This window comes from Heterodontus francisci, chromosome 3 (genome assembly GCF_036365525.1).
Source record: "Heterodontus francisci isolate sHetFra1 chromosome 3, sHetFra1.hap1, whole genome shotgun sequence".
NCBI lineage: Eukaryota > Metazoa > Chordata > Chondrichthyes > Heterodontiformes > Heterodontidae > Heterodontus > Heterodontus francisci.
Genome location: NC_090373.1, coordinates 47,271,699 through 47,290,872, shown reverse-complemented (window position 1 = coordinate 47,290,872; position 19,174 = coordinate 47,271,699). Strand labels below are relative to the sequence as shown.

At 41.5% G+C, this 19,174-nt stretch overlaps 1 protein-coding gene across 5 annotated transcripts in view; it reads left to right on the top strand.

Moving 5' to 3' along the window:
* Positions 1–19,174, top strand: part of fbxo25 (F-box protein 25) — a 78,106-nt gene that overhangs the window by 29,540 nt on the left and 29,392 nt on the right. For all 5 annotated transcript variants that reach the window (XM_068021976.1, XM_068021965.1, XM_068021986.1 and 2 more), the window contains 2 exons: positions 9,003–9,096; positions 18,063–18,247. In XM_068021976.1, coding sequence (XP_067878077.1) covers positions 9,003–9,096; positions 18,063–18,247 — 279 coding nt within the window. The remainder of the gene's footprint in view (positions 1–9,002; positions 9,097–18,062; positions 18,248–19,174) is intronic.

Here is a 19,174-nt window from a genome sequence, read left to right as displayed (position 1 = left end):
TAGCTGATATCATTACTGGCTCTCCTCAGGTTCTGTCCCTCCCCTTTTCAAATTTGCCTTCATCCCTTTCTTGAAAAAAAAAACCCTTGACCCCTCCATCCTTACAAGCTACTGCCCCATCTCCAACCTCCCTTTCCTCTCAAGTCCTTGCACATGTTATCACTTCTCATTCATACCTATCTGTCCCATGTTTGAATCCCTCCAATCAGGTTTCTGCCCTTGCCATAGTATTGAAATGGCTCTTAAAGTCACAATTGGCATCCTATGATAAAGGCAAATTATTGTCCTTCTCGACCTGCCTGCTGCCTTTGACACAGGTAATCGCACCATTCTCCTCCAATGCCTCTCCGTCATTCAGCTGAGTGGGACTGCACTTTCCTGATTCCGAGTCACCATCGATGTCTTCTCTTCTCATTCCCACAAAGTTACCTCTGGTGTCTTCCAAGGATCTATCCTTGGACCCCTCCTATTACCCATCTACATGCTGTCCCTCAGCTACATCATCCGGAAACACGTCGTTTCCACATGTATGCTGCAGCCACCTCTCGACCCTTCCACTGTCTCTAAATTGTCAGACTGCTTATCCAGCTTCAGTACTGGAGGAGTAGAAATTTTCTGCAATTAAATATTGGGAAGACTGAAGCTAATGTTTTTGGTCCCGGCCATACGCTTTGCTCCCTCGCCTCCCATTCCGTCCCTCACCCTGGCAGTTGCCTTAGGCTGAGCCAGACTGTTTGCAACTTTGGTGCCATATTTGACCCCAAGATGAATTTTCAACTATATTTCTGCCGTCACCATGGCTGCCTATTTCCACCTCTAATATCACCCGTCTCCTACCCTGCCTCGGCTCTGCTGTAAAAACCCTCATCTATGCTTTTGCCACTTCCAGGCTTGACTATTCTAACACATTCCTGGCCAGCCTCCCATATTCTCCCGCCAATAAACTTAAGCTCATCCAAAACTCTGCTGCCTGTGTAAATTGCACCAAATGCCATTCACCCATCACCCTTGTGCTTACTGGTTCCTGGGTAAACAACACCTTGATTTTTAAAATTCTCATTCTTGTTTTCAAATTCCTCTATGGTCTAGCCCTTCCCTATCTCTAATTTCCTCCAGTCCTAAAACCCTCCACGATTATATCCGCTCCTCTAATTCCGACCTCGAGTATCCCTGATTTTAATCGCTCCACTATTGGTGGTCTGGTCTTCAGCTGCCAAGGCTCTGAATTCCCTCCCTAAATCTCTCTGCCTCGCTTTCCTCCTTTTAAGATACTCTTTAAAACCTCCCTCTTTGATCAATCTTTTGGTCATCTGCCCTAATGTCTCCTTTACATGGCTCTATCAGTTTCATAATGCCTCTGTGTAGCACCTTTGGGATGTTTTATTACATTAAAGGCATAATATAAATACAAGTTGATGTAGTAATAAAGTCTTTTCACCCTCTTCATCCACCCCCCCCCCGAAACAGAACAAAACTGGTTGTTTACAAAAACACTTTTTAGTCAATCAGTGTTAGAAATGTGGTAGACTAGTTGTATTTCATATGGTACGCTTTGGTGAGAAGAGCTTCTCCTAGCGCCTCCTTTTGACTTTTATATTCAGAATTCATGTTGGCTGTTTTATATGGCTTTCATGCAAGAGTTGCAGTTTTTTTAAAACTAATTTACAATACCGAAGGAATGGTCCCTAGTGCTTGGGTAAATGGGGGCCTAGTGGAGAACTCACGGGTTTTCTTTGTTTTTAAGGCCTCTTTTGGCCCCATCTTCTCTTCCCACTAAGTTGGCAAGAAAGCTACTGGTGCTTTCCCTCTCGGGTCCATGCTTAAAATAGCAGTCGCGCCCCAATGATATTGTTGGAGTGCAATTTGCATATTTAATTAAACATGCCAATTTCAGAAGAGCAGGTTAAAATCAAAACCTGTAAAATGTCAGCAGGTGAGTCTCCCAAGCTATTTTTACTGCCCACTTGAAGGGCCATTGACCTGAAATGTTGGCTGTCTTCCCCTCCACAGATGCTGCCTGACCTGCTGAGTATTCCCAGAATTTTTTGTTTTTATGAATTGCCCACTTGCCTGGTTTCTACCAGGCAGGCAGGGTTAAAATCATCCCTTCTGTTTCTTGTCTGTTAACAAAGCCTCTTAAGAGACACCTTTATTGAACACCTTCTGAAAAGCCATTGTTTTATCTATCCAATTGGTTACCTATTCAAAAAAAACTTTTTTAAACATGACTTTCCTTTAATAAATCCATGCTTTCTGATAATTGATCTGTTTCTAAATTCTCACTAAGTTTGTCTTGAGTTATGGATTTTAAGAGTCTACAAATGATGTATAGATACATTACATTATGGTACTCCAAATTCTGAATTTGTTATATAGTGGGCAGCTGGTGTACTTCAATGAATAATGTTCAGGCTTTAGGATCATAGAATAAGGCAGCAGAGAAGGAGGCCATTTGGCCCATCATGCTTATGGCATCATTTTGAAAGAGCTATCCAATTAGTCCCACCTCACTGTTTTTTTTTTTTCCCCCTTCAGACATTTATCCAATTCACTTTTGAAAATTATTATTGAATCTGCTTCCACTACCCTTTCAGGCAGCGCATTCCAGATCATGACAACTTGCTGTATTTATTTATTTTTTTAAACTCTTCATCTTGCCTCTAGTTCTTTTTCTAATTTCCTTAAGGTGTTCCGTAAAATTTTAATTTACAAATAATTTAAACTTAAAATATGAGACAGAAATAGAACATGGGGGTGGCCAATATATCCTAGATATATTAGTAGCAATGATATATGGACGATCAAATCTGAATGATATTTGGTCTCGTAACTTGAAATGTGGAAAGGATATATGCTGTGACTCCCCTGTCAGAAGATTTGTACTTCATTTAACATCTTCACATAGTGCTGAAATTGCTCTAAATCATACATGAGAACATAAGCAATAGGAGCAGGAGTAGGCCATTCGGCTCCCTCCAGCCTGCCCTGCCATTCAATAAGATCATGGTTGATCTACCCCAGATTGCAACTCCTCTTTCATGCCAGCTCCTCATAGCCCTCAACCCCCCGATTATTTCAAAAATCTATCTTCCTCCCCTTTAAATACTTGCAGTGATCTAGCCTCTACAATTCCCTGCGGTAGAGAATTCCAGACATTCGCTACCCTCAGAAGAAATTCCTTCGCATCTCAATTTTAAATGAGTGTCCCCTTATTCCGTAACTAGTTCGAGATTCCCTCACGAGTGGAAATATCTTCTCAACATCCACCCTGTCAAGCCCCCTCAGAATCTTGTACGTTTCAATAAGATCACCCCTCATTCTTCTAAACTCTGAATAAAGACCTAACCTGTTTAGCCATTCTTGTTAAGCCAACCCCTTCATCCTAGGAATCAGCCTAGTGAATCTCTTTTGAACTGTCTCCAATGCCAGTATATCCTTTCTTAAATACGGCGACCAAAACTGTACACTGTACTCCAGTTGCAGCATCACCAACAAGACTTCCCAATTTTAAACTCCAACCCCCTAGCAATAAAGGCCAAAATTCCATTTGTCACCTTTAATTATTTGCTGCATCTGCATGCACAAGAACACCCAGATCCCTCTGTGCTGCAATTTTTGGAGTCTCTCTCCATTTAAATAATCTGCCTTTTGATTCTTCCTACCAAAGTGCATGACCTCACATTTTCCTACATTAAATTCCATCTGCCAAGTTTTTGTCCACTCACTCAACCTGTCTATATCCCCTTGCAGATTCCTTATGTCCTCATCACAACATGCCCTCCCACCTATTTTTGTAACGTCAGCAAATTTGGATATATTGCACTCTGCCCCCTCCTCCAAGTTATTAATATAAATAATAAATAATTGAGGCCCTAGGACGGATCCTTGTGGCACTCCACTAGTTACGTCTTTCCAATCGGAAAAAGACCCATTTATCCCGACTCTGTCTTCTGTGAGTTAACCAATCCTCAATCCATGCTAATACATTACCCCCAATACCGTGAGCTCCTATCTTGTGCTATAATCTTTCATGTGGCACCTTATCGAATGCCTTCTGGAAATCCAAATACACTACATCTACTTGTTCCCCTTTATCAACTCTGCTTGTCATATCCTGAAAGAACTCTAGCAAATTTGTCAAACATGATTTCCTTTTCCAAAACCATGTTGACTCTGTTTGATTGCGTTAAGCTTTTCTAAATGTCCTACTATTTCTTCCTTAATAATGGACTCTAGCATTTTCCCAACGACTGATGTTAGGCTGACTGGCCTATAGTTTCCTGATTTTTGTCTCCCTCCCTTCTTGAACAGGGGAATCACGTTAGCAGTTTTCCAATCCGCTGGGACCTTCCCAGAATCCAGTGAGTTCTGGAATATTTCGACCAATGCCTCCACTATCTCTGCAACCACTTCCTTTAAAACCCTTGGATGTAGGCCATCAGGTCCTGGTTACTTGTCTGCCTTTAGTCCCATTAGTTTGACAAATACTTTTTCCCTCATGATAGAGATTGTAACAAGATCTTTCCTCCCATTAGCTCCTTGCTTATCTGGTATCTGTGGGATGTTTATAGTGTCCTCCACCGTGAAGACCGATACATCGGAATGACATTAGTTTAAACAGCTTTAAAATCCACCTCTTACCTCTTTTCCACTGTATCTGACTGTAGCTCAGTGTCAGGCTGCTGACCTTGCCTTTATTTTTTTTTAGAGATACAGCACTGATACAGGCCCTTCGGCCCACCGAGTCTGTGCCGACCATCAACCACCCATTTATACTAATCTTACACTAATCCCATATTCCTACCACATCCCCACCTGTCCCTATATTTCCCTACCACCTACCTATACTCGGGGCAATTTATAATGGCCAATTTACCTATCAACCTGCAAGTCTTTGGCATTTGGGAGGAAACCGGAGCACCCGGAGTAAACCCACGCAGACACAGGGAGAACTTGCAAACTCCACACAGGCAGTACCCAAAATTGAACCCGGGTCGCTGGAGCTGTGAGGCTGCGGTGCTAACCACTGCGCCACTTTGATGTGGGAGATTCTTTTATATTGCAGCTTGTTTATCATGTTAATACTCAAGTAAAAATCTGGGATGATCAGTGCTTGCAGCTTGTCACCTGGGTCCTGACCAGTGACTAACCTCCCCAGTACTGGTGAGAAACGTGTCAATGTCAGGTGTCGCTCTGATCAAATTTTGGCTGTCCCAGTGCGATGCATTAGTACTGAATGTAGATTGGATTCTTTTCTCGAATATATTGGCTTAAATTATCTGCCATTTCCCTGTTCCCTGTTATCAATTCTCCAGTCGCATCCTCCAAGGGACCCAGGCTTACTTTAGCAACTCTCTCTTTTTATATACCTGTAGAAGCTCTTGCTGTTTGTTTTTATATTTCTTGCCAATTTACTTTCCTAATCAATTTTCTCCCTCTTTATTCACTTTTTAGTCATCTGCTGCTGGTTCCTAAAAAAAAAAAAAAATTCCCAATCCTCTGGCCTACCACTAGTTTTCGCCGCTTTGTATCCTTAGTTTTTGATTGGATACTCTCCTTGACCACCTTTGTTGACTACCTTTGTTAACCACGTGTGGTTCATCCTTATCGAGTCCTCCTTTTTTGACTGGGATAAATTTTTGCTGATCGTTTATAAAATATCTGCTTAAATGTCTGCTACTGCTCATCCACTGACCTTCCCCTTAGTCCATCTTTCCAACCCGCTTTAGACAACTCTCTTTCTTCATACCTCTGTAATTGCCCTTGTTTAAGTTTAGGACACTGGTTTGAGACTGGACAATATGTTATCTCTTAAACTTGCTTTTGATGGTGCTGATGAACAGCAAAACCATCAATGCACATATCCTCAATTAACACCATGATAGCCGCATCAAGTGTTATCTCTAAAATAGAAGAACTGTAGAAACGCTGTAAGGCCTCAGGCTCACTAACATCAAAAAAATGCTTGGTCGGTCTCTTGCTTTAAATTACAATGCTGTCAATTGTCATATCTTCAAGGATTGTTGACTTCAAAAAAAGTGTTGCCTTCAAGGCATGTTAAACATGCAAGATGGAATAGATTAGATACATCAATAGAGGGAAATCTTTCTCTTATTCTGATCTCTCCTTCCTTCAGAATATGTTCAGCTTGGCATCCCAATCATTTTTATCACAATTGATGATCAAATGAAATTGGCTCAGGTTTTCCATACTTTCCAGTTCAATGTGTTGGTGCTTACTGATGCTGATGATATTATGACATATCCCCTCACTGTCAGCTTTTACCAGGGCATTGGAAAGCCCTCATGAGCTAGGTCATCCAATTGCCACCTGGTATTGCCTATTTTGTTTGATTTATAGGTGGAATTGCTTGTAACTCTCAGTTTTACTTCGGTATGTGGCCAAGCAGGATGAGATCACTATCAGTGGCGAGGTCTTGACCAAGAGAGTAGTCACCTCTACATTTTCAAATATCTTCTGCAGTTTTATACGGAGGTCCAACTGAATCATTTGGAGGATCTTCAATCAGTGCATACAGTAGCCACTGAGAGACCTTATCTACGTATATCGACCTGTTACCTGCATTATTTTCTGATATCCAGGAAGTGTAGAAGATATGGATCCATCTTGGATCTTGGAACACTGAACATGTATAGCTTGCAAAATGCTATGTATTACAACCGACCTGCTCCAGTCAAAGCTCCCAATCAAAATATACGATTCTGATTGTGGTGGGAGAAACACACTGTTAATTCAATCCCATCCCTCCACAGATTGCCTAACATATCGTTTTAAACTTTCCAAATTAAAGAAAGACCCAGCCAAATTGTACCATTTGTTAACCCCCGAATGAGGCTAACCAAACTAGGTGTCTTTAAATCAACAAATTAACTGTTTAATTAATTAGAAAAACTAAATTCTTAAACACTACTAAGATATAAACAACTTTTAAAATAGAGAAAAATTAGAGTCCTTGCACATTTACACTCCTGCTGGATGTGGAACAGTCCAAGGTTGCTTGAAGTCCTCACAGCCATCTGCTGGGTGGAGAAAAAGGTTCTTCAGCAGTAGAACAGTCCGTAGTCTAATTCAGAAGTTGAAATTGTTGCTCCTTCTCCAGCGACGAATTTCAACAATGAACAATTTACAAATTTTTTTCATGAATCAATTTGGCTTTAGAATTTTTTTGAGGGATAAAAGATTTTCACAGTCCAACTTCCCTTCCTTCAGTTTAAATTATCAGAGATCTCTGTTTTGGCTTGACTTTTTTGAATTTTGAGAGAGAATATTAAATAAACGGACTAAATTCTCTTTCAGTTTAAATGGTCTGAGAGCCCTCCTTATCAGGTGTTAATACACAGCAGTCTGTCTGTTTCTCTGAGTTAGAACAGTCTTGTTTCCACTAAAAGCCAGTTCAAAATTAAATTGTAACAATGTATCTCTCAATCTCTCATCCTCAATGGCTATATCCCAGGCAACGAGAATGCACTCTCTGAAGCACCATCTTCAAATGACTATATCCCGGAGCAACAAAAATGCATTCTTTGACTCACCTTCCGGAGCCTGCTGTCTTAAAACAGTACGGTTCCTTTTCCCAGCCTTAAAGGCACACCACATTCTTCCCGAAAAAATAAAAAACTACAGGATCATAACATATGGCATTGAAGGGTTCCAACAACACACAATTCAGATTTTGACCTCGAGTCTTTTAGTGTCTTGAAACGCTCCTGTCAGTTTTTTTTTATATAATTAGGTTATGAACTTCAATATTGAAATTGAACACAGCGTAACCATAACTATATCATAATTCAGACTGCAGTGCTTTTGCACCAAATGATTCATGCTGCAGTTGTATGGTTTATTTTAAAACCGACTGCTCCAGTAAAATACACCTACTAACAATATAAGGAAGTGAATAAGCATTTGTCCTTCAAGCTTAGTAGCATACTCTAACCACTTTATTCCTCCTATCCTTACCTTAAACACCGTTGTTCCCTGAAGGTGGCAACGCAGGTCAATAAAGTGGTCAAGAAGGCATACAGCATGCTTTCCTTCATCGGACGGGGTATTGGGTACAAGAGTTGGCAGGTCATGTTACAGTTGTATAGGACTTTGGTTCGGCCGCATTTGGAATACTGCGTGCAGTTCTGGTTGCCACATTACCAAAAGGATGTAGATGCTTTGGAGAGGGTGCAGAGGGGGTTCACCAGGATGTTGCCTGGTATGGAGGGCACTAGCTATAAAGAGAGGTTGAGTAGATTAGGATTATTTTCATTAGAAAGACGGAGGTTGAGGGGGGACCTGATTGAGGTGTACAAAATCATGAGAGGTATAGACAGGTTGGATAGCAAGAAGCTTTTTCCCAGAGTGGGGGATTCAATTACTAGGGGTCACGAGTTCAAAGTGAAAAGGGAAAAGTTTAGGGGGGATATGCATGGAAAGCTCTTTACACAGAGGGTGGTGGGTGCCTGGAACGCGTTGCCAGTGGAGGTGGTAGACGCGGGCACGATAGCGTCTTTTAAAATGTATCTAGATCGATACATGAATGGGCAGGAAGTAAAGAGATACAGACCCTTAGAAAATAGGCGTCATGTTTAGATAGAGGATCTGGATCGGCGCAGGCTTGGAGGGCCGAAGGGCCTGTTCCTGTGCTGTAATTTTCTTTGTTCTTTGTTCTTTGTATAACTATTAATGCCTCCAAGCACCATTAGTCCCTTCTTAAACCGATGCTGCTTGGATATGTGTTCTATAATCCTTGTTGGGATATATATTTAATTTTATACCAGTAATTTCAATGTGCCAAGATGTGAACTTTGTGGAGGAAGGAACTTTTGTATTTGAATGCTATTTTTTTTAATTTTATTTTAACTGCTTTGGTCATTACAACTATACAATTCAAGCGTACATTCTTAGTGAATTGCTTGTTCGAAGATCTGTAGCAAAGGAAAATTCATTTTGCTATACTAAAGATTCATGATTTGTAAAACTTTTTAACTCAACAGCTTCTGCAGCTTATAGCAAACTCACAGTTGACCTCTTTAAGTGGAGCTGCACAGAAGAACTACTTCAATATTTTGGAAAAGATTGTTCGGAAAGGTAAACTTAGCGACCCTTTTTTAATGTGCAAATATGTAAAAACATCTTTCTAAGACAAGAAATGTAGAGAGATCTATACCAAGTTCCTCCTTCCCAAGGCATTCATTCTATTTTGTTTCAGTTGTCATGTGGTGACTTGTGTCTTCAAATATTCAGAAGTCTTTAAATCTACTTAGTTCCTAGACACAGAGTAAACATAATCATAATAGCACAGAAGGAGGCTATTGGGGCCCATTGAATCCATGCCGGCTCTCTGCAGAGCATTTCAATCACTTCCGGGCTCTATCCCCGTTGCCCTGTAAGTTTATTTCCCGCAGGTGCCCGTCCAATTTCATTTTAAAGTCGTTCATTGTCTCCGCTTCCACCACCCTCGTAGGCAGAGAATTCCAGGTCATTACCACTCGTTGCATAAAAGCCGTTCTTCCTCACGTCCCCCTACATCTCTTGCCCAAAACCTTAAATCTGTGTCCCCTAGTCCTTGAGCATCAGCTGATGAAAATAGCTTTTCTTTGTCTACCCTATCGAAACCTGTCAGAATCGTGTACGCCTCTATCAAATTTCCCTTCAATCTCTTTGCTGCACGAAGAACCCTGGGTTTTCCAACCTAATCTTGTACCTAACATCCCTCATCCCTACAACCATTCTGGTAAAACTCTTTTGCACCCTCTCAAGGGCCCTCACATCTTTCCAAAAGTGTGGTGACCAGAACTGAATGCACTACTGTAGTTTTGGGCTACTAGAGTTTGATAAAGGTTCAGCATGACCTCCCTGATTTTGTACTCTATCTCTATTTATGAAGCCCAAGATCCCATATTCTTTGCTAACTACTCTATGTCTTGCCACCTTTTTTAAAAAAAAAATCTATGCACATGCAGCCCAGGTCTTTTCTGTCCCTGTACGCTACCATTTTGTCTATATTGTCTATCCCTATCCTTTTGCCAAAATGCATCACCTCACATATTTCTCCAAATTAAATTCCATCTGCCCATTCTGCTAGCTTGTTGTAGTTGACTGGTATCATTCTCACTGTCTGTCTGCTATGCCTCCATGTTTGGTATCATTAATACATATAAAAACTGATCCTAGCACTGAACCTTGGGGAGCATTGCTTTCTACCAAACCTCCAGTCTGAAAAACAACCATTTTCATTATGACTTGCTGTTTTCTGTCCTTAAGCCATTTTTAAAAATCTGAACTGACACTGGCCCTCCTCGTCCATAAGCCTGCATTTTGGTAGCCAGCCTTTTATGTGGTACTTTGTCAAAGACTTTTAAAATTCATATGGACAAAATCCACTGCTTTCCCTTCCTCAACATTCTCTGTTACTTCATCAAAAAAATCAATTGGATTAGTCAAACACAATCTGCCTTTTACAAATCTCTGTTGGTTCTGCCTAATTAACTCAAACCTCTCCCAAGTGTCTTATTTTTTCCCCTCCGATTATTGTTTCCAAAACCTTACCAACCACTAATTTCTGACCAGCCTGTAGTTATGTGTAATGTCCTAACACCTTTTCTTGAATAAGGCTGTCACATTTGCCACTCTCTCCAATCCTCTGGTACCTCCCCCGTATCTAAGGAAAATTGGAGGATTATGGAAAGCCCTTTTGCTCTCTCCACCCCAACTTCCTTTAGCAACGTGGGATGCAAGCCATCTGGATCAGGCACCTTATCCACTCTAAGTGTAGCCAGCCTTTCCAGTACACCCTGCCTTTGAGTTTTCACCTTAGCCATTACCATCTCTGCTTCTATTGATATTTTGTCAGCATCCTCTTCCTTAGTAAGCACTACTGTACTCATTTAAGTATTCTTGTCTCTAGGTTAGGCCACACCCCACCTCTTACTACTTGCTTGCTATTTACATGCTGGTGGAAGATTTTTCGGTTCCCGTTTTATGTTAACTGTCATTTTAGTCTCATTCTCCGCTCTCTTGCTCGCTCTGCCTGCCAGTTGTAATTTCCTCTTCAGTTCTGCTCTCAGCTACTTGTATTTGGTCTGGGTCTCGCTAGAGGAATTCACCTAATGTGCATCATTCACATCTTTTTTTGTTTTGTTTCATCTTTTCTCTATCTCCCTCATGATCCAAGGAGCTCTGGCTTTGGATCCCTTACCTTTCGCAATTGTCGGAATGTACCTAGCTTGTCGCTGAAACAACAATATCTTTTAACGATCACCCATTGCTCCGTTACAGATTTTGTTGCTAATCTTTGGTTCCATTTTACCCTGGCTAGATCCCCCCTCATCCCATTGAAGTTGGCTCTCTTCCAGTTTAGAAGTTCTACTTCAGATTGTTCCTTGCTCTTCATTACTAATCTAAACCTTATGGTACAGTGATTGCTCTAATCCAGGTGTTCTCCACAGACACTTGGCCCATCACATTCCCCAGATCCTGATCCAGCAATACTTCCTTCCTAGTTGGACAGAGCATGCTGGTCAAGGAACAACTTCTGTACACATTTCAGAAATTTCCCCCCCCCCCCCCCCCTCCTTTCCCTTTACTCCAACATTAAGTCACCCAATATCACCACTCTATAGTTCTTGCACATCTCTGTAATTTCCCTGCATATTTGCTCCTCTATCTTTCTCTCACTATTTGAAGGCCTATGGGATATCTCCGACACTGGGAACATCAGAGGAATGTATGATGGCATTAAGAGAGCCTTTAGGCCAAACATCAAAACGATCGCCCCCCTCAAATCTAAATCAGGGGACGCGATCACTGACCAATGCAAGCAAATGGACTGCTGGGTGGAGCACTACCTAGAACTGTACTCCCAGGGAAAATGTCACTGAGACCGCCCTCAGTGCAGCCCAGTCTCTGCCAGTCGTGGATGAGCTGGACGTACAGCCAACAAAATTGGAACTCTGATGCCATTGATTCTCTAGCCAGCGGAAAAGCCCATGGGAAGGACAGCATTACCCCTGAAATAATCAAGAGTGCCAATCCTGCCATACATTCGGCACTACATGAACTGCTTTGCCTGTAATGGGATGAGGGAGCAGTACCACAGGACATGCGCAATGCCAATACCATCACCTTCTATAAGAACAAGGGTGATCGCTGTGACTGCAACAACTACCATGGAATCTGCCTGCTCAGTATCGTGGGGAAAGTCTTCACTCGAGTTGCTTTAAACAGGCTCCAGAAGCTGGCTGAGCGTGTCTACCCTGAGGCACAGTGGCTTTCGAGCAGAGATCCACCATTGACATGCTGTTCTCCCTCCACGACATTTCTTCTGTAGCTGGCGAACAACAGATTCCCCTCTACGTTGCTTTCATTGATCTCACCAAAGCCTTTGACCTCGTCAACAGATGTGGTCTCTTCAGACTACTAGAAAAGATCGGATGGCCAGCAATGCTACTAAGTATCATCACCTCATTCCATGACCATATGAAAGGCACAATTCAGCATAGCGGCACCTCATCAGACCCCTTTCCTATCCTGAGTGGTGTGAAACAGGGCTGTGTTCTCGCATCTACACTGTTTGGGATCATCATCTCCCTGCTGCTCTCACATGCGTTCAAGTCTTCAGAAGAAGGAATTTTCCTCCACACAAGATCTGGTGGCAGGTTGTTCAACCTTGCCCATCTTAGAGGGAAGACCAAAGTACAGAAAGTCCTCCATAAGGGAACTCCTCTTTGACGATGCTGCATTAACATCTCACACAGAAGAATGTCTGAAGAGACTCATCGACAAGATTGCAGCTGCCTGCAACAAATTTGGCCGAACCATCAGCCTCAAGAAAACTAACATCGTGGGACAGGACGTCAGAAATGCTCCATCCATCAATATCGGCGACCACGCTGTGGAAGTGGTTCACCTACCTAGGCTCAACTATCACCTGTAACCTGTCTCTCGATGCAGAAATCAACAAGCGCATGGGAAAGGCTTCCACTGCTATGTCCAGACTGGCCAAGAGAGTGTGGGAAAATGGCATACTGACACGGAACACAAAAGTCCGAGTGTATCAAGCCTGTGTCCTCAGTACCTTGCTGTACGGCAGCAAGGCCTGGACAACATATGTCAGCCAAGAGCGACCTCTCAATTCATTCCATCTTCGCTGCCTCCGGAGAATACTTGGCATCAGGTGGCAGGACTGCATCTCCAACACAGAAGTCCTCGAGGCAGCCAACATCCCCAGCATATACACCCTACTGAGTCAGCAGCGCTTGAGATGGCTTGGCCATGTGAGCCGCATGGAAGATGGCAGGATCCCCAAGGACGCATTGTACAGCAAGCTCATCACTAGTATCAGACCCACCGGCCGTCCATGTCTCCGCTTTTAAAGACGTCTGCAAACGCAACATGAAGTCCTGTGACATTGATCACAAGTCGTGGGAGTCAGTTGCCAGTGATCGCCAGAGCTGGTGGGCAGCCATAAAGGTGAGGCTAAAGTGTGGCGAGTCGAAGAGACTTAGCAGTTGGCAGGAAAAAAGACAGAAGCGCAAGGAGAGAGCCAACTGTGTAACAGCCCCGACAACCAATTTTATCTGCAGCACCTGTGGAAGAGTCTGTCACTCTAGAATTGGCCTTTATAGCCACTCCAGCTGCTGCTTCACAAACCACTGACCACCCCTAGGTGCTTACCCATTGTCTCTCGCGACAAGGAGGCCAAAGAAGAAGAAGATGGGATATCTCCAGTAATGTGATCATCCCCTTTTTTTTTTGCTTCTCTACTCTAACTAAATAGATTCTGTCTTTGTCCCCTCAAAGACATCCTTCCTTTCCAACACTAGAATGCCTTCCCTCCACAGTACTGCCACCCCCACCTCCATTTTTCTCCTTCCATATCTTTCAGAACACTTTGTATTCTTGAAAATTAGGCACCCAGTCCTCACAATTTTTAACCAAGTTTCTATTATTGCCACTACATCTTATTCCCACATGGCTATTTGTGCTTGTGGCTGACCAATCATATTCTCCACACTTTGTGCTTTTACATACATGCGTTGTAAATCTGTCTTTGCATTCCTGATAATCCTTCTGAGTGTGCTCCTATCTAATATGGCATTACTTCCTTCTCTAGTACTAGCCAACATTTTGTGCACCTTTTATTCCTATTTTCTACAATAAGCTGGTGCCGATTCCCCTGCCAATTTAGTTTTAACCCTCCCCAACCACACTAGTGAACCTCCCTGTAAGGACATTGGTCTCTGTTGAGGTGCAACCCGTCCCTTTTGAATAAGTGCCTCCTGCCCAAGAACTGGACCCTATGCCCCTAGAATCTGAAGCCCTCCCTCCTACACCAGGCCTCAAGCCACGCATTGATCCTCCTTTTATCTTCCTATTTCTACTCTCGCTAGTGGGTGGTACTGGAAGTAATCCAGAGAGTCCAACTTTCGAGGTCCTACTTTTTAACTTCAAGCCTAGTTTTTGAAAGTCTGACCATGGGACCTCAATACCTGGCTGTGCTATACCATTGGTACTGACGTGTACCACAACTTCTGGCTCACTCCCTTCCCCCTGCAGAATATTATGTACTATCTGCATGATTTCCTTTATTCTCGTATCAGGGAGGCAACGCACCATGCGGGACTCGCGTTGATGGTTACAGAAATGCCTGTCTGCCCCCTAACTATAGAATCTCATATAACAACTGCTTTACTGCTCTCTGCTGTTCCTCCTGTGCAGTCCTTTACCAATTGGTGCCATGGTCTTGACTGCATCCTTCAAGCTGTGGTCACTCCCCAGTCTCCAAAGCGGAGTACCACGTTGAGAGTGGCGCACAGCCCGAAGTATCCTGCACTTGCCTCTTCCTACTCTTCCGGATGGTCACCCATTTACTGTCCTGAAATCTCAGGCCAGTGGGGTGACCACCTCTTGGAATGTACGATCCAGGAAGCTCTGCTGCTCCTTGATGCTCCACAGTGACTGCAGCTGCCCTTAAAGCTTGGAAATCCTGAGGTCGAGCTCACTCAGCTGGAGACCCTATACAAGATTAATGTCCTTTGCAGTGTAAACTTCACTTATCTTGGAGACTGAAGAATTTTCAAGTAGTATAGAATTGCAGCATGCTGGATTTACATGGCACCTTCATGACATCAGGATTTCCTAAGGTGCTTTACTGTCAGTGAAGTAATTTTGCCTGAGTGGTTCCAGCATTTCTTGTTTTTATTTTAAGTAATTTTGAAGTGTAGTCGCTGTTGTAATGCTGGAAACACAGTAGTCAATTTGTGTAAGTTTACTGTGCATTCCCAGCTTGAAATACAAGCAATGGCTGACAAAGCTACTTATTGTGCATTTTGCTGTTGGTGAGGATGGTGCCCTCACAATGGTTAAAACAGATAATCTTGTACTTTGACAGTACACTTATTTGTATTCCATTCATAAACAAGACACTTTTCTAAAATCTTGGTAGATCCAATGAAGAACAGCTCCGAATTGGCCTGCATTGACTTAGGTCCAATCTCAGACAAATAACCAGTGTGGAGTCTCTAGGAGAAATGGGTATATCGGCTCAATGCCAGTATGCCATAGTCCTATCTCTTAAAGGCCTTGGTTCCATCTCTTTAGTTATTTTTCTTCAATAAGCTACTACTGCATAACAAATAGTAGAAGAAATTACAGCTTGAAAGTTGAAGGGGCAGGGGTGGAAGAAAAAAAAACCTGTTTGTGTTAGCTAGGGTTGCTAACTTTTGGTGTAATTGTGGAGATTTGACCATGTGGCATATCATATGATACTTGGTCATGGGATATTTTAAACCAGTCACATGCACCACTGGAATTTCCAAACTTTGTTCATATTTAACAAAATACTGGCAAGCACAGTTTCCAACATACATCACATTAGACAGGAGAAATAGATAGTGTTTTTTTTTCTCCCATTTGTATTCTCAAAGTATTGATTACAGGCACAAGTAATTTCCTTGTGACTGGTCCTGCAGGATTCCTTTGTGAACACATTCTCATATTCTTGAATCTTTCTATCTTACAAGTGTGCAACAGGCAACATTAGTTTGTGTTGCTATACACTGACAAAGAAAAATGACCCCATTTTATAACCATTAATTCCTTTTTTTAAACATACACGTAGCTTTCAATGTTTAAGAAAAACTTGATATTACTCTGCAAGTGAAAGATGATTGGAATGAAATTGTGTAAATCAGAGGATAGTTTAGTATTTCTGGTAGTAGTGCAGGACCAGACACAAGGAAATTCTAGCAGAGTGTGGCTGAAACTGAAAATGGACAGTGCCTTGAGCACCAAGATGTGGTAGGAATTGAGAGGCATGAAGACACACAGTTGTGAACTACACACACTGCTTCTCTCCTGGGTCGCCAGCCACAGGGCCCAGAAGATCAAACTTCAATTCCTGAAGACTGTTGGGCAAACAGTGAGGTAATCCTAGTGTCAGCACATTACGTAGCCACACATTATGCTTGTGTGACTGTAGTGTTTTCTTAAATTTTTGTTTTACCATTTTATTTTCTCCAGGATTCTTTTAAACTAGCTCTTGCATAGCAGCTGAGGTAGGTTGGCAGATGTGGTTGGGGTTTTATCAGACTTTATTTTTTCCCCTACCTGCTTCCTGGACTTGTGGCAGATCTTTTTCTTTCCTGCTTGCTTGTTTATGAAATTCACAAAATAGTAAGTCATATTCATCCAGTGCCTAATAGTGTCTTCTGTATTAATTTCATCTCATTATCCAATCATTACCATAAGCTGTATCTGAGGGAAATTGAGATGATTTCAATCAATATGATCTCAGTTAAGAGTACCTAATCGACACACACAAATGTAAGCACTGAAGGAAAATTCTTGTCATTTTTCTGGATATACAAAAAAAAGTTTCACAGATTACTTTGTACAAATTCATTTTCACACTTGGTATAACTTGCCTTTTTGTATACATTGAGTGGACTTCTACATCAAAGCAACTGGCATATCTGACTTTCATGTAGGTTTAGGTTTTTTTAATGTGATACTGAAAGCCTGCTAATCAACATAGCTGTGTTTATTTCCTCCTCCTCAGTAGATGTTAATCTTGATTATTGAGTTATTGTCTTTTGATTTATCAAAGGTATTGTAGAATGCTGTTTGCATCCATTTAGGTCCTTGCCTGATGAGTTCTTAATACAAAGAACTGTTTCTAACTGATTACCTGATGCGATAACTTGTTTTTAAAAAAAAAAGTTGTGATAGTTACCTGTACAAGTGCAGCTTCCATATTTTGCTAGACCCCAAATCATGTTAACTGGGAATATTTTTTTAAATGTGCAGTGTCTCCAAAAGTAACACACTGAGAAATACTTAGGGATATTAAGCCTCCCCATAACCAGTAAATACATTCATTCTTGAGCAATTGGATAATCAAAACATGATTCTTATTAAAGTAGTTAGAATTCTGAATTAAAATGTGAAACTTTGAGCATTGAAGTCAAATGGTAAGACAGGAGTTGTTAAATACCATAGTGAGGTTCATGCTTCATGAATCCGTTTTCTTTGCATCTCCAAAATTACTAAAGTTAGATGAGATTCTTAAATTTATCTTTCTGATTTAAATTTTTGTACTGATTAAAGTGGGAAAGTGAGGGCTGTCTTGATGAAAGAATGAAACACCTTTGTTCCACCTTAGCCTTACGCACACTCTAGTCATGTATACAACAATATAGATTCATGTGAAATTACTCCCAGTCAGCTTAAATAAGCTGAATATTAATCGCTGAAGACCACCTTCACAAATGTGAATCTTTTCATTTCTACCAGCAGCCTGAATAAAGATTGTTAACCTCGAACTCGAAAGTTTTGCACCAACTAAATTAGGTTGAGGCTTGCCAAAACTCCTTTTGTAACTATCAAAAGGGAAGGGACGGTCATCTCATTAGTAACTTCAAAAGCCATTAACAACCCAAAGCTGAAAAGATCATTTGTAAACCACTGCATTATCCACCTATAATTCTATCCTGTTAATTTCTTTTTATCAATTGGTGTGAATATTAAAGTATCTTTTTCTGGTTGTATTACAGTGCTTGAGGACCAACAGAATCCTCGACTAATCAAAAACCTTCTACAGGATCTGGGTTCTGCCCTCTGCATCCTAGTCCGTGAGGTGGGAAGGTGTGTCCTTGTTGGGAACATTAACATCTGGGTTTACCGTATGGAAACTATTCTAAATTGGCAACATCAGCTAAATAATCTGCAGATTACCAGGGTAGGAATATTAAACCTACTTTATTGCTTGCTTGCTACCCTTGTTTTGCTTTGCCTTTTTTGTTGATCAGCTGTATAAATCTGTGATGTTAGTTGATATGTTGTACTAACATAAATTTGTGGTTTACGTTGATATCACTGTCAACATGGCTGGAGCTGCTTCTGGGCTGTCAAGTAAACATTGCAAGGTTTCAGACTGGCAACTGCAATATCCTCCCACTAATCGAAATTTAAATATAGTTTGAAAAATATCTAAATAAATGTATAATCCTGTATGTAGCTATACATCTTTTGCTTGCTTTCAGTATTTCTTATTCAAATTAAATTATATAAATACTAAGCATGGTTTTGAAGAATAAAATATGTGGGTTCACAGTTTTTATGCCAATGAATAAGTTACAAAACAAGTTTGAGGGTGTCACCAGCCCCGTCATTTTTCCTGGAACAGTTGATCAGCAGCTCAGCATATTTAGGATATCACGCTATCAATGGTATCACCACACCAGTGTTTTCTATGAAATGCACAGCTGAATTTGAAGGTTGACTTCCCAGAACATATATTAAAAATATGGAATTAAACCTCCTGAAATTTAGTTTTGCTTTTCCAGATATGGTGGGAGTTTTCAACACCAAGGACAGGTGGGTGGGAGGCAAGCGTAGCATCTTTTTTAAATCTCAATCTGCCCACTTTCAATTTAAAGGTGGGCCGGGGGCAAGCAACCAATCCACTCTCTGGATGCAGGTCAGTCAATTAAGTATTTTTGAAGAGGCTTCGTGCCTCCGCTGTAACAGAATTTTTATTGTTAACCCATGGAGGGCGAGTTTCCTGGGGCTTGGACGTACCAGCATGTAGAAGTAGGTGAGAATGGCTGCTTTTTTATATTTGTTCATGGGATGTGGGTATCATTGGCAACACAGCATTTATTGC